Source organism: Oxyura jamaicensis, chromosome 1 (assembly GCF_011077185.1).
Source record: "Oxyura jamaicensis isolate SHBP4307 breed ruddy duck chromosome 1, BPBGC_Ojam_1.0, whole genome shotgun sequence".
Classification (NCBI taxonomy): Eukaryota; Metazoa; Chordata; class Aves; order Anseriformes; family Anatidae; genus Oxyura; species Oxyura jamaicensis.
In genome coordinates, this window is record NC_048893.1 from 56,627,557 (window position 1) to 56,643,077 (window position 15,521).

At 37.1% G+C, this 15,521-nt stretch overlaps 1 protein-coding gene across 3 annotated transcripts in view; it reads right to left on the bottom strand.

Annotated features, from left to right (window-relative positions):
* Positions 1-111: 111 nt before the first annotated feature.
* The window catches only part of WASHC4 (WASH complex subunit 4), a 41,867-nt gene continuing 26,457 nt past the window's right edge, over positions 112-15,521 (bottom strand). The window contains exons 23-34 of one of the 3 annotated variants that reach the window (XM_035341358.1): positions 14,803-14,877; positions 13,913-14,017; positions 10,671-10,805; positions 9,766-9,874; positions 8,963-9,029; positions 8,127-8,213; positions 7,465-7,612; positions 5,771-5,867; positions 5,108-5,304; positions 4,020-4,119; positions 2,563-2,638; positions 112-1,827 (exon numbers count right to left, since the gene is read on the bottom strand). In XM_035341358.1, coding sequence (XP_035197249.1) covers positions 2,571-2,638; positions 4,020-4,119; positions 5,108-5,304; positions 5,771-5,867; positions 7,465-7,612; positions 8,127-8,213; positions 8,963-9,029; positions 9,766-9,874; positions 10,671-10,805; positions 13,913-14,017; positions 14,803-14,877 — 1,188 coding nt within the window. In that variant the 3' untranslated portion in view covers positions 112-1,827; positions 2,563-2,570. Of the gene's footprint in view, positions 2,639-4,019; positions 4,120-5,107; positions 5,305-5,770; positions 5,868-7,464; positions 7,613-8,126; positions 8,214-8,962; positions 9,030-9,765; positions 9,875-10,670; positions 10,806-13,912; positions 14,018-14,802; positions 14,878-15,521 lie in introns of all 3 variants that reach the window. The other 2 variants (XM_035341370.1, XM_035341348.1) reach the window with 2 other exon arrangements.

A 15,521-nucleotide genomic window follows, 5' to 3' on the forward strand; every position in this document is an offset into this window, starting at 1 on the left:
CTCCATTTCATGTCCCTGCAGCAAACTCATCATCCTCACTTCCCTTTATCACCTCTGGGAATTTTGGGTGAGCAACAAGTTCAATTGTTTGGAGGAATTTTTTTATTATTATTTTTTTTAGATCCATCATCATCTCCAGCCAACCTGTTGGAGCCCATTTTGTTCCTAAAATCAGAGCAGGAGGGCAAAAGCAATGAAGAGTAGCACCACAACAAGAATTCTGCACCCCTGCCAGATACTTGGGACAGAGGAGTGCCATCCAAAACCAGGACCCAGCTTTGCATTTCAGATGAAAAAAGCTTTCAGTATCCATGTGCTGCTACATGACAAAAAGTGTAAATATAATAAACTACAATCCTGTCTTAGCAAGAATAGCTCTATTATCACTGTACATATGTCTGTATATATTTTTGCCACATATAGTATACATTCAGGTCCCAACCTCAAAACAGGACTCTATAAAAATAAGCTCATGTCTTTTCTGTAGAACCTCCATTACCGGAACCACATGAATTTGTTCAGCATCATGCGCACATTAGTAACTGTGGAGTATCACCTAGCTGAGATGGTCTTTCCAAAAAACGTGGGAGAAGGAAAAATACAAATGCAGACTTCATTAGAGCACAAGTAATGCCTTGACTGCATGCATCTACCTAGCAAGTCCATCCTGGGGGGAAAGCACGCACGATATGAGAGTCTGCTGTTGTTGCAGAACCAAGATAGTGCTCGACCACTCCAAGACAGGAACTTCCGTGCCCTCGGATGAGATAGGAGTATGGAAGTAGGAACACTGCAATTGCAACAGCGTGGAAATCAGCAGGAACAGCCAGCCTGCTGCTGCTGTTCTCAGCAACGCTACTGAGAGCGTTCAGTGCGGGCACAATTTGGTCAGAAAAGAAAGTGTACATAAATTATGACAAAAACTATCAAAAATAAATCAAGTAATGCAGCATTTTTTAGGGCAATCTCTGCAGTTATAACAAACAGACCTTTTAATGAGCCCAGCTGATTTAAACAGTCCACAAAGCTTCTGGGTCATGTTTTCAGAGCCAATGAAAGGACTTCCATCAGTCTGGTCTCTCTCCAGTTGCAACAAAAAATTTGTCCTAGTTTTCCAAATGCTGAACTGACTGGCAGGAAAGAATGAATCAAGAAGTCTGCCAGGAATTGTCTTAGCTAGTGACACGAGGGTGGGGGGAGCAATCTGAACCATTTATATTAAAGCATTACTTTTTTGAGGGGGGAGGAGGGGTGGAATCAGAAGAGATGAAAGAAGCTTTCAAGTACAGGCTTAAAATACAGTTAAGAATGCCAAAAAAACAAAAAGGCAATTCTCAGGCTGACTAGAGTAGTTTCTAGCTAGTAAAACCCAGAAGTCTGTTATGTTCTGGGAGATTAAAACACAAGAGTATCTTTTAATGGAACTGGTGTTTACTTTTAAGCTAAGTCTAGCTATTTACTTAAGTCAGGTATCTGAGTTAACTCTTGTACAACCTAGAAACCTCTACTTGCAGGCATTAACAGATGTTAAAATTTATACAGAGTTCTCACAGTGTTCAGCAGCTTCTGAAGCCTGCAGTGCAATTATTGTTAATAACCAGGCATGTAAGACTGTATTAACAACACAGACAATACAACAGACCTACAAAGGCTAAGAAACACAGATTTGAGGCTGAAACTTGCAGTTAGGCACAACATATTCATGAAGTATAAGATCACTTAATAGGTACAGACACTCATCACACAGTGTCTGGTCATAAAAGGAAGAGCTGATTGTGGTTCTGTCTTGGCTCTTGATTTCCTTACTTCTGTGGATGCAAATCAGACCTTCAGCATGAAACGAAAAGCAGTTTGTTATCTTACCTCTTCTGGTTTTCCCTTTCTCTGATATGGGGGGGGGAGGGGGGCAGGGAGAAGATTCGGGGAAAGTAAACGCTTGGCAGGACCTTAAGCTTCCAGAGTGCAAATCCCATACTAATAATAAGGTTTTGTGGAATAAAACATTGATAAGGACTTCCACATTGTGCAACAGCCTTAACATACACTCACAAGGTACACTGTTATACCTACAGCGTAATTTGTGACTGCGTTAAGCAAATACAACAGGACTGCATGGCCACATCTGGACAACAGATATTGCACCATATCTTTCTTCAATTTTCTATTTCTTGTTGAACAGATAGATGTATAGATTCAAGTCAAGTCTTTTTTTTTTTTTTAAAGCATATGTTAGAGATGCAAGAAAGCATCTAAAAATTAGTAAGGTTTTTTTGGTATATACATCTGTAATTTAAAATAACTACCTCCAAGCTATATTTCATGTAGTTATTTTCACTAGAGAAAGTGCTGTAGATAAGTAACTCCTGAAAAATCTGAGTTTCTAACGGAAAACTGAACAAACACACATCTAGAACTAGCCTCACTGGATGCTAGTACACTATGATACATTTTCTGTTGGGTTTAACAGAACAAGTAAGTTGAATGCAGAGCTTTTACCCCTACAGGGTGTTACTGATATTGACAAGAAAATGAATTATTTGAGTAAGTAATTAACACCCATACCAGCCATATCATTTCACAACAGGATCTGCAGGCGTAGTGTTGGAAAGATCTCCGTTGCTTGCTTTAACAGATTCTTCTATAAAAGTAAAAATTGGAGACATGGGTTATGTTTAACATTTTACTCAAGGCAGTAAAAACAGTCTTAGCACATATACCATGTTGATCTCATAAAGCATTTGATACGCTGTACCATGGTCAGCATATGCTAACTGACCTTGTGGTATAAGGATCCTGGCCCTACGAAGAAATCCGTATTTGGGGTGAAAGGTTTCTTCTCATCAGTAGGATTACTTGTGTAAAGATTACATACACGTGCTCACACATTTTGCAGAGTACAATTCTAAATACTGTGGTAGAAAGCAATGATACAACCATGTTCAAGTCTTTCAGCCTGGTATGCCTTTCCAGCTTCCCTCACCACAAAACACATTTTCCAAACAACTGAACATGTACCAGGACAGTGAATATTTAACCTGAACTGCAAGTAACTGCTGTCCTACAGAAGGCTGTCCTAAAGAAGCAAGGACAGTATATCTAGTCCTACTGACCACAATGCTCAGAGTTGGCTTTTGAGTAGCACAATTCATTTGAGAAACACCACTGAACATCAAATACAAATTCATACTAAAAGATTTTGCTTTATGAACTGTTTTCCTAGTACAGAAGAAAAATTATCTTTCTCTCAGTGACAGTCATCTCACAGATCATTTCCATCTTTGTCAGAAGTAAACGGAATTGGTAAACCATTTTCCATTGTTTAGAACACTGCTACATTCAGCTGTGAGAGAACTGAGTTTCTAAGCAACTTGTGACTGAACATCTACATCGTAATCATAGAGAGCTTTCTCATTTCTCCATTAATTTTCCCAAACCCAAGAGAATTTCCCATAATTCATGAGGGAGACTATATCAGCATGAATGTAAAATGCAAAATTCCCATGTTACTCAATTCAAGCAAGTGTATATCACAAGTGGAGATCTTGCCCTTTGAATGTAATTCAATGGTAGACCAAAACATGTAATAAATATTAAACATGTGAAAGTCATGTATAGTATCTGCATTATCTGCCTATGTAAGTTGAAAAGCAGCTATAAAACAGCAGCTGAAAAACACCAATGTCACATCAAAGGTTGTGCAAAAAAAACGTTGATAACATTAGTAATCCCGAGGGTAAATATGATGCTAAAGTTAAGGAATTTAGTATTACTGCAATATGCATTCTCCCTATCCCTGGTTTTGCTTGTTTGTTTCCAGAAGTCCAGCTTGAAATTTAACTTCTCCAAAGAAGGCCTCCTGAGCTGTTCTTGACTACTTAATCATCCTGAACCTCAAAAATTCTCTCAGGAATAATATTTCAACAGAATAGCAAGAAAGCAGCTATGGAAGGAAAAGAGCATTTTCCCTACTAAGGCACACTTTCGGGAACCTAAGTATTGCACACATAGTATTCACTCACCTTCTTTTTCTTTCTTTTCCTGGTTTTCTTCTGCTGCAGTTTTATCTGCTCTGAAAAAAATTCTTGCACTACTTAATGAAAAATAAAGGAGTTCAAATTCCTGAGTAAAAAGATACAGAAGAGAAGTGTCAGTGTATCACAAGAAAGACTTTGTAGACAGATTAATATTCTTCAGAAGCATCAAAGGCAACTGGATTTCGGTGTCTATATCACTTATGTGCTGTAGAAAATCTTCCTCTATTCATATCCTTTTCACATGCATTTTACAAAAAGCGTAAGTCAGCCAGAATCTTTAAAGAGTAATTTAAGCAAAGCAGCATCGATGCAATAAACCTGTGACTAATCCACTGGGGCTGGATGTGAAGTTTGTAGCCACAGTGAGAATTTGAAACAACTTGCACATGGAAAACTATGCAACCCAATAATTTAGATGACTGCAAGGTAGATCAGTTTCTAAACAAGGTTCAGTGATACACATGCTTGTGTCAGTCATGCAGGGCTTTCTCTATTCTAGCAACAGCTGTGCTTCTACAGAATGTAATCACCAGCTATTTATAAACAAACATCTGCAGATTTGTCCCATAACCCCTTCAAATGAAAAGCAAAGTGAGAGAGACAGGCTTTTATATCTCAGATAGAACCTGATCTACTGCACTTGAAAATTCAAGTGTATCTTTCTCCTGTTCGACAGCTGGTATGCATCATTCAACTCAGTAATTCAGAGAATTAACACCCAAGCAACTGAGGGTTCACAGCGTTATGTTAAATTTCTTAAAACTAAGATTTTACAAAAAAGTTATTAGCTCCTATTTAAACATTTAGGTTTCAGTTGCATTCGATTTTTGTCTGGTGGACAAAGACTTCCAATCAAACAACTCAAATTCCTGACTCACGCAAATATCACAAATGCTTATGACACCCCTTCAGATAGTACACCTCAAGTCTTTGTGTTTTTTTTGTTTGTTTGTTTTTAGGATTGTTGCTCTAGACAATGCTTTATGTTGTTTGTTCTTGATAATCTCCTTCAGAAACCAGCTCCCTGAACTGTGCTGAACTCAACACATAACAGAACTAGACCCATGCTATACCTGTAAGCAAACTTCCAGTCGCTTGTGAGTAAGGTTCATAGTTTGTAGCAGTTTTTCATCTTGATTAATGGACTGCACATTCTGTTGCTTAGCTACTGCTCTTATTTCCTTCACATACTTCTCTCTAACAGACTGGAACCAGTGCAGGGAATCAAACTCCTGGTACTGATCCAAAAGCTTCAGAATGTAAGCCACACCTACAGTAATTAACAAACCATGTGCCAAGTCAACATGCAATTTATAAAACATTTTGTGAATGTTATTAATGGATCAGTTTAAACTGATAATTTCCATGCAATTAGAATTTAAATTGCAATTAACTTACATTTAAATCTAACAGGAAAAAGAATTGTAATAAAGAACAAGCTTCAATTTTTAAAAGCCTCACAACTTATCCAAAGACTTGCATGAATTCTCATCTGCTGAGACCTGCAGGCTTTGAAAGAAACCAGGGAGTACCAACGTATGACAAAACTGGCTGCTGCCATAACCAATTATTCCATGCTTAAGAGATTCTGAACAAAATAGCCCCCAAGTCCACTGTGCTGGAGCCAAGACAATCCAAATTTATATTATGGAAACACACACATAAAAGACAAACTTTTCTTGCAAATATCCATTATGTTGGCTTACCTAAATGTTAGTCAGCAAGCTGAAACTTACCCATGGCAAAGCCATCATCAGTGAAGGCAGCTCCGCTTTTGTTCTTCTTATTCAACTTCTCCTTACAACTGATTGAATGCTCTACAAAATTGAGGGTCTGAAAGAGTGAAAAAATTGTCCTGGAGTCATCAGCAGACATAAAAACAAACAAACAAACAAAAAAACTACAAGATATTCACATGCTTTTAGATATAATTCTTTGCCACTATCTATGCTAACTGTGTCTCCCATCATGAGGCTTTTTTTTTTTTTTTGGAAAAGCTTGTCCTTTTTCTAGAATTCTGGGGAAGAAAGTTAAGTTTTGGAAAACATCTGCGTAAGTAAAAACGTAAGGTACATCCGCTGTTCTTGTGAGACTATCACTTAGCAGAGTGTTGCTGATTAAAGGTAAACATGTACGTAAATAAAGGATAATTAGAATAACCAGGGTTCCTGGAAAGCTTAAAAATACCACTGTCTTAAAGCTACAGTGCATTATTTCACTTCATTTAGAAAATTATAAAAAGATTTAGTCAGTCTTACACTTACAAGGATATTGAACAACAGATCCAGGTACTAACATTAAGTAATGATTATTTGTCTGTATGCAGTAACTACTCTAAGACACGAATATCTGAGTACATTAACAACTTCTCAAAAAACTATGATCCATTTTCAATTTAACTACATTGAAATGTAGTTTATTTTTATCAAGTAATGGCATTTTATTGAAACTGTGTTAATGAGAAAAAAAATATTCACAAATTGTAATCAAAACGTGCAAAGCGTGTGCCTTAGCCGTTTATTGTCCTTCACTTCTACCACCATGACATATTCATCTTCTCAGTTTTATTAAATTTGTGGCATATATTTATCTGACATTCCAAAATTAGTTTCTAAAATGGTGTTCTGGTTTTGGCTCGGACAGTTAATTTTCTTCACAGCAGCTGGTACAGGGTGGTGGTTTCAGTTTGGAATGGAAATAATGTTGCTAACACACCACTGTTTTCACTGTTGCAGAGCACTGCCTGCACAGTGTCAAGGACTTTTCACCTTCTGATGCTGCCCTGCCAACTAGGGGGCTGAGGGTGCACGAGAAGCTGGGAAGGGCCAGAGCCAAAACAGCTGACCCCAAATGCCCAAATACATGGAATGTTATGTTCCGTAACACATGGCATCATGCTCTGCAACAGAAGCTGAGGGGAAAGAAGGAGAAGAGGGACACATCTGGAGTGATGGCATTTGCCTTCCCAAGAAACAGTTACACATGATGAGCCCTGCTTTCCTGGAAGGAAACACCTGCCTGCTGATGGGAAGTGGCAAACAGATTCCCTGTTTGGTTTTGCTTGTGTGCACAGCTTCTACTCTACCTATTGAACAGCTCTACCCAAGAGCTCTCACAATTTTACCTTTGCAATTCTCTTCCCACTCCCACTGTGAGCAGGGGGGAGTGAGCAGCTGTGTGGTCCCGAGCTGCCTGCCAGGGTTAAACCACACCAAATGGGATGTTATACCTACCACGCAATTAATGGAGATGGAACTGAAAAGAAAAACCAGGCTTTGGACAACTACCAGCAAAATGGTTCTCAACACAGTTCTACTCATAATTAAGGAAGAAAGCATAACATGGCAATCAAAATCCATAAACAAACCATTGAAACGGAAACTTTTACTTTATTTTTTAAAGTACTGGCACAAACAACGAGTATACTAACCAGTGGGGGAACAATTATATAGAAGTTCCGCAAATGCATATTCTTTGGGCTGCGGAATTCAGGAGCAAATACATCCACAAGCATTTTAAAGTATTCCGTTCCTTCTGCAAAGTTACGTGTGAGGTCACTGAGGACAGAGTCCAACTGCCTGCAAACGATAAGCAATGTGTTACCTGTTTTCTGCTAGAAGTTTCTTTACAAACTCATCTTTCCAAGTAAAAATACTCTCTTTACCCTGTGGCTACACCTACAACCCAATATTCTGACCAGAGAGTCCAAGATGACACCCTGCCTCTACAGCCACCTTGAATAATATAGTTTGATTTAATTTCCTCAGAAGTGTTCTATAGAATACTTGTTTTTTTCTCTAAGGCCCTGAATATTAAAAAAAAAAAAAAGTCAGACACATGGTGAGAAACACTTGTTAGCCTTTAAATCACAAATACATTATCAAGAAACCAGATTCAGTAACAATTCTCTTAGTACAAATGATATTTTATATTCATTTTTACAACTGCTTATATTTTCCCCACTTTAAACTAATTTTATGCAAAAATGTGTTAAACTTAAGACATGTACACACACAACCAACCAACAGCTTTAGAATTAAAACTCTCTCATCCCAACCCTGCCCCAGACCTCAAAGCAGGATGTTACGGTACCTTGCTGCTTTCTGCGTTTCTTCTGAGAGTCCTTCTTCTTTCACCAGCTCTTCAAAATTAACAATGTCTTCCAGATCAGGAACAAACCTGAAAACTTACTATTTGTTAGGATTGTCTTGACCTGGTTACATTCGCTGAAGTATCTACCATGATTTATAGTATATTTAATCTAGTCTTCTGGGCTCAAACTACTTGTTTGAAGTTTTATCTTACGTGCCATTCTATTCTCATCCGAGTCGTGTTAAATCCACTTCTAAATACACACTAAATTATTTATACTGATTTTACCAAGCTACCATCTCCTTTCCCTAGCTCTTGTCCTTGGTAACTACAAATTTATTAACATTTGAAAGAAAATCAACTATTTGTTGATACATAAAAGTCACTGGATCTTAATGACCTTATATAAGCATACACTTCTTTACATATAGATGGATGATTGTTATCAAGTAAGTGTTAATTTCAATTTTACGTTCTTCAAGATTAGTCCTATTTTTCTTTTATTGCACCTTCTTGAAGTGATTAACATTAGGAAGTACTTAATTATAAACTAATGACTTACATACACATTCTATTAATTATTTTGCAGCGTATTTGCATATAATTTGTTTGATTTGGGGTGTTTAAAGGCAACAATTGAGCAGATCTGAATCCAGGCAATATTTTTGATAATTCCACTTCAATGAAGGATTAAAAATGGACTTTAACTTAAATATTTAATCCAACAATACATTTATGGCAGGTGGGTGAGAACCTTTTCAAGGGAACATCACCACAAATAAGGAACAAAGGAATGAACAAGAGAAAACAGAAAAATAAAGTATTTGTGGAAGTACCTAATTGCACTACTACAGCAGTGAAGTCCACCAGATCTTATCATTCGGACATAACCCATAGCATTGCCTTTAAAAACAAGAAGAAAAAAACAGAAGGAATTTCTAACTATTTAAATATATATACATATATACACACAATATGCACACGCTTCAGCATTCCTACAAGCTCTGAAATGTGAATTAAAGTTTCCATAGGGTATTTCAGCTCTCAAAGCAGTTTCTTTGCAGTTAAAAAAAAAGATAAAAGACATTACACTGAAAACTGATGTCAAAATATGATTACTCATCTGTCTAGATGAGTAAAACACAAAATCATCATCTAGCAACACTGAGCTCACTTACATGATAGCCTAAGGGCCAAATAGTCCAAAATTTTTCCTCCAGGCACATTAAGTATGTATAAGTTCAGATCAGTCCTGCACATCTGCAGTATCAATGGCTGAAAATGCTATCATAATTTCATGCATTACTCAAAGTTACTTCAGATGGATATACAGCCTTTTTCTGAAAAATGTGAAGAGTGTTTTACCAGGAAATATACTCAATCTGTGCAAAAGTCACTTCCATAAAGAAAAGGAGAACCTAAAAGGAAACTGGGTTCTATGCAAGATGTAGGTACATTATTATGATATGCAAGGCTCCTTTCCGTGCAATTAGATAAGAGTATTTATTTTCCCGGGAGTACAAGTGAAGCACTTTCCATCTGACTAGTTTTAGCCTGTACTAAGAGTTCAGTTACAAGACTGTGAAGATTTCTTCCATTTACTAACATTTATAAGATTGTCTCAGATAGTGTTTCATACCGATTTGACTTATGAGTTGTCTGAACTGGTCAAGGTAGCTCTGGCCATCTGGGGTTATTCCAAGTTTTCTGATGCCTCTGTTGAATTTATCTGCTCTTTCAAATGGATACTGAAAAAAAAATTACAGTAATTTGTAAAATAAATAAATAAATAGCGTAGCCTTAAAAGTCTATTTTTTCATCGTGTCAATACTATTCTATTTGCACTGTATCCCTACCTCACAGTGACAGCTTCAGCATTTAAAATATATATATATACACCTGTCTGTTTCTATTAGTTTGTAAAAATCATTTGACAAGTCACTTCTGCAAGCTGAAAAATGAAATAGAAATGTTACTGTGAACAATAAAATATTCCTACAAGAAAAAAAAACAAAAAAAAACACTTGACACACAAAGAAGCTGACAGCAATTTTACTGAAACACATTGCGTGTCACATTTTTGAGAAATCAGTTTTCCAGCATAGGAAATCAGACCCTAGTCCTCAAAACCTGACTTACTTAAATCAATGTCATATGTCCATATCATTATGGATTCTATCTGAATAATCTTATTATTCAAAACTGACAGAAACTGTTAAGCATGAACCTGAAGTTTACAGCTTCTAATGGACCACAAATGCCGCACATTATTGTTTTCAGGTCACTGACAGAATAATTTTAACCGACTCTGTAACATCAAAGAAAATATTCACGGAGGAAACAGAATGAAACTAAGCTATCCTGAGTATGGAAATTCAAAGCATTCTATTGTGCTAGCACAAAAGCTTTCATGTTGCCTGGAATTATATGTTTAAATAATAGAAAAGTTGTGACGTGTTATGCAGAGTTCAGTCCACCTTTAGTCACGTGAAAGAAGTGCTTCTTTCAACCAGGTTACTCTCAGTCCTTCAAAAATTACTATACCTTGTGATCATTTTGATCCTTGACTTCCCTGAAGAATCTGATGTCCTTGATAAGTCTGGATTTGATATGTTCATCATACATAAACTGGCTAAAAATATAAAATTTTTTCCTCAAAAACTGGTAAGTGAAGTTGACCTAAAAAAAAAAGTTGTATCAAGAAAGTTGGCAGAGTAACACATACCTCTAGTGACCCCTGTTCCGTAGCTTCCAAAACCACTCGTATTTATAATAATGTAACTTTGAAAAAAAGGAAACTATTTCTCAGTTTATTTCATTTTGTTATTCTCAACTTATCTATTTTACTGCTTTAAAGAATAAAGAAAAAAACCTTCTCCGGGAAGACCTACTGTCTTCCAGGAAGGGCAGAGGGATCAAGAAACAAATTAGCTATTTCAATTCAACGACCTGTCTCACACAGCCATTATTTTGTGTCTGGAATATCCTGTAACTGTCCTCTTGAAACAATACAAGTATTTTAAGTTGAAAAGGGCATCAGACATGCTCAACTTCCTCATTCAAGTAACGGAATCTGCATAACGTCCCAACGTACCTTTTCACTTTCTCAAAATTTTCTAAAATACTCTCCCATAAGATGGAAGTACATTTCCACCCTCCATACCTCATGTACTTCTCCTGTTTGCACAAAAAAGCTTTAATGATGATCAGATGTGAATAAAGCAGTAAAATCCACATCACTTGGAAATAAAGCAAGTAATAAGACAACTTTCTGAGTAACCAAAACCCCCATGATTAACTATTTCACTCACAAAATCATTCTCAGAAGAATAGTGCAAGGAAAGTTATTTCTCAAAGTAAAAGGAAGCATGAAAACCCTTTTCTCCTCATCACTTGTGTAGCTGGTGCCATGCTCAAGGATTTGGCTTCCATGATCACAGATCTACCTTTGTGAAACCATGTCTGCTGGGAGCTGATGGGATTCACCTGTCCATGAGGAGCAATGCTTTATTGGCAACAAGTTGGCCCAACTTCTAAGAGAGCTTTAAACTAAGCTTAGGAGAAGGAGGTGGAGTTTTGAGTACCAGTGAAGATCCCGGGACTGCTGATATATTAGGAACAAACAGAGAAACACCTGCAAAATGTCTCAGAGGAAGAGACATGTTCCTCTAAAAAGGCAATGTGGTCAACAGCCTGACTGAAGTATATCTATATCAATGCACACAGCGTTGGTAACAAATGAGGGGAAGTCAGAGCAGTTAAAAAGCTAGGATCTAATTGTTATTACTGAAACTTGGTGGGACAAATCATACAATTGAAGCGCTGCAATTCATGGCTATAAACTGTTCAGAAGGGACAGGCAAGGAAGAAGAGGCAGGGGGGGACTATCTTCTATGTAAAGAAAATCAAACGAACAAAAAATGAGATTGCAGAGAGCTGTCTGAGAAACAGTGATGGACAGGCAGAGAACTTGTAGGTGAAAATCAGAGGCCAAATCAAAAGAAACCTCATGAGTGGTGTTCACTACAGGCCACCCAGTCAAGGGGATGATGTTGCTAAAGCTTTCTTTTCTTCGACTACAGGAAGCACCACACTCACAGGCTCTGTTCCTTTTAGAGGACTAAAAATAATCTTGACAACTTCCTAATCCAGGTGATAAGATAGCCCAACCAGAAGAAAAGCATCTCTGGACCCACTGCTTACCAACACAAATAAGCTAATTCAAAAGGTGAAGATTTGCTGCAGGCTGGTCTTGCAGTGATCATGCCCTGGTGGAACTTAGGATCCAGAGGGATACAGGCCAGGCAAAGAGTAAAGTCAAGACCTTGAATTTTAGGAATACAAACTTTCAGTTCAAGGAATTAGTGGATGGGATCCACTGGGAAACAGCCCTCAGGGATAGAGGAGCAGAATAGAGCTGGCAGATGTTTAAAAACATTTTTCTTAGAGCACAAGAGCTCTTGATTCCCATGTGGAATTCCTGTCAGGCAAGATACACTGGAGACCAGCATAGCTGAGTAAGGTCAAACTAAAGTGTAAGAAGGAAGTGCACAGCTCCCTCAGCCTGAAAGGAAAAGGCTTTGGGAAGACATTATTGTGACCTTTCAACATACAAAGAGAGCTTTTAAGAAAGATGGAGTAAGACTTTTTTTTTTTTTTTTTTTTAAATCAGAGTGGTTTTAAATTGAAACAGGGTATATTTAGCGTGGATATCAGAAATAATTTATTTATTTTTTAAAACAGTGAGGGTGGTGAGACACTGGAACAGGTTGTCCAGAGAAATTGTGGATATCCCATCTCTGGAAGTGTTCTAGGACAGGTTGGATGGGGCTTTGAGCAGCCTGATCTAGTGAAAGATGTCCACATCCATGGCAAGGGCACTGGACTAGATTATTTTTGATGGTACCTTCTAACAGAAACCATTTTATGACTCTATTATTTCCACTTCTAAAATTACTTGAGAGTGAGTTCAATATTCAGCAAGTTCTCACCCTGCCCCCCCCCTTTATTTTTAAATGGAGCCAGAAGAGAGATAAAAACAAAGCAGCAAAGAGGTAGAAAAAAGTTGAGCAGAAGATTTGAAATTACCAACCTCAAAATAAACTGAACTGAACTTTAGCACTGTATCCAAATCTGAGGACCGCAATGATAAACTCCTGCTGTAGTGAGCAAGCTGTGGGAAGTGCCCTCATTTAACATGCAAAGAGGTGAATGCCTTCTACCAGTTAAAGTGACCATCTACACTACAGATATCCAGCAAATTGTCATCAATCTGCAGCTTTACTTCAAACACTCAAAAGCTGATGTTTAAGCTTAATGATTACAAGATAAACTTAAAATTAACATTTCATGTCTACTAGATTTGCTTTAAGTACAGTAAAAGTATCTGCCTATTAAGTATCAACAAGCAGCAACTTAGGAATCAAAACATTCTCTGTTTATTCGTTTATTTTCATGTTTATTGAAGGTCACAGTCCCACCAGAACATCTGTACCTTATTAGATGTGTTTACAGATCTCTTCATCAACTTTTATGTAACAACCAGAAGTGACATAATTCGTAAAAGCTTTTACAATAGGGATTTATGTTGTCCAAGAACCTATTTGTTTTATTAATACACAAAAACTGTTATTTTCACATTACTAGAACTGCACAACCAAATAAGCCACTGGGAAATGCAGGAGCTTGGGGCATTACTCATGCACTTAAGCAGCACTCTTTTGTGCGCTATTAAGAAGGGAAGTTCAGGAAAAAAATAATCCAACAAATATACAAAAGATACTCACTGTTGTGTTCATGATTCCTGTTCCATGAGTTCGAATTGAATTAGCAATGTGTCGAATATTAATAGTGTTCAAGTGTTTGTTATTACTAGTTCTTTCAATGAAGATCTGGAATAGGTGGAGGGGAAAAATGTTATTTACCCTAAATTAACTCTGTGATAAATTACCAGTCTAGGTAGCCCACACCCTGTTTCTGAGAACAAGCTAATACGTGGTGATTGGGGAAAGAAAAAAAGAAAAAGCATGCATACAATGAACTTTATCTGGTATGCTCCACCAGTTTCTGGAATGCTGTGGTTCCAAGGCAGATGCTTCACCTGAACCTTCATATGTATTGAGGCTATCCTCCAATGATTAGTCTAAACTCTTCTAGCACTGTTTGTACTTTTGGCCCTACTGTATATCACAGCAATGAGCTTCACTATCAAATTATGCGATTTAAGAAAAAGTACTTCCTTTCTTGTCAGAAAGTTGCTTATTTTCATAAAGGGGCCCTCATTCTTTCATTGAGAGAAACCACAGTCATTCCCTGTACGCATTTTCCGTATCATTCACTGTTTCACAACTCCAATAATCCATTTTCAGATATCCCTTTTTTCAAGCTGAAAAATCATGTATATAACACATCCTTATATAGCAACCAATCATCCCTGCTGCCTTCTCCTAGCTTCACTGGAATTCTTAAGTTTGAGTGATCCTTCTGGCACACAATACTCAAAACATGCTTACAGAACATTTTCCAAGACATATCTACACTATCTTTTGGAGTAGCAGTAGCTACTTGACAGCTTGTCACTGTGTACGTTCAGCTTGGGTTACTATCTTACATGTATAATCTGCACTTCCCTTCAGACTGGAACCAAATCCATAAAAAAGTATAGAATATACCTTACCTGATTATTCAGATTGTAAAGGTAGCGAGATACAAACACGTGAATATTTCTCATGATTTCCAGAACATCCAGACCCTGAAACAACATTTTATATTGACAATTTTTATCATAATAATTCTCAAAATACTATTTGTGTATTTCTGTACTTCAAAGCATTTTAGGAAACAATGTTTTCCCTTTTCAAAATGAAGGATCTCTCCACAATTTTTAAATGAGAATTCAGCTCACATTTTGAGTTTACATTTCTGCCTGTTTTTGCTTCCAGCTTCCCTTGAAAGCAAGGAATCCACAGGTCTATTCCACAAACCCAAATTAAAAAAAAAAAAAAAAAAAAAAGAGAGAAACTGAGGATTCTCAGATCCTCAGATTTGAGAAGACAACTGTTGAGGCTTCTACAGACACACGGATTTCTATCGAGACTTAAGCAGCTAGTTACTTTTTGATGTCATTTTGCCCAATATGTCTAGAAGACTGAATTTTTTATTTACAATATCAGTTTGAAATTTGTTTTGCTTGATAATCTCTTGAACAAGACCCTTTAGTATCATTGTGCATAGAGAGGATCCTGTTTAATCTATACACTCTATTTCCAAGGATTGTACCAGGACTCTGTGGGGGTAGAGTGCACATGTACGTGCATGTGCATTTTTGTTTTGAAGTAAAGCTTATACCAGAATGAATGCTAGGAAACCAATATTGTCAAATGATATAAGTCTTTA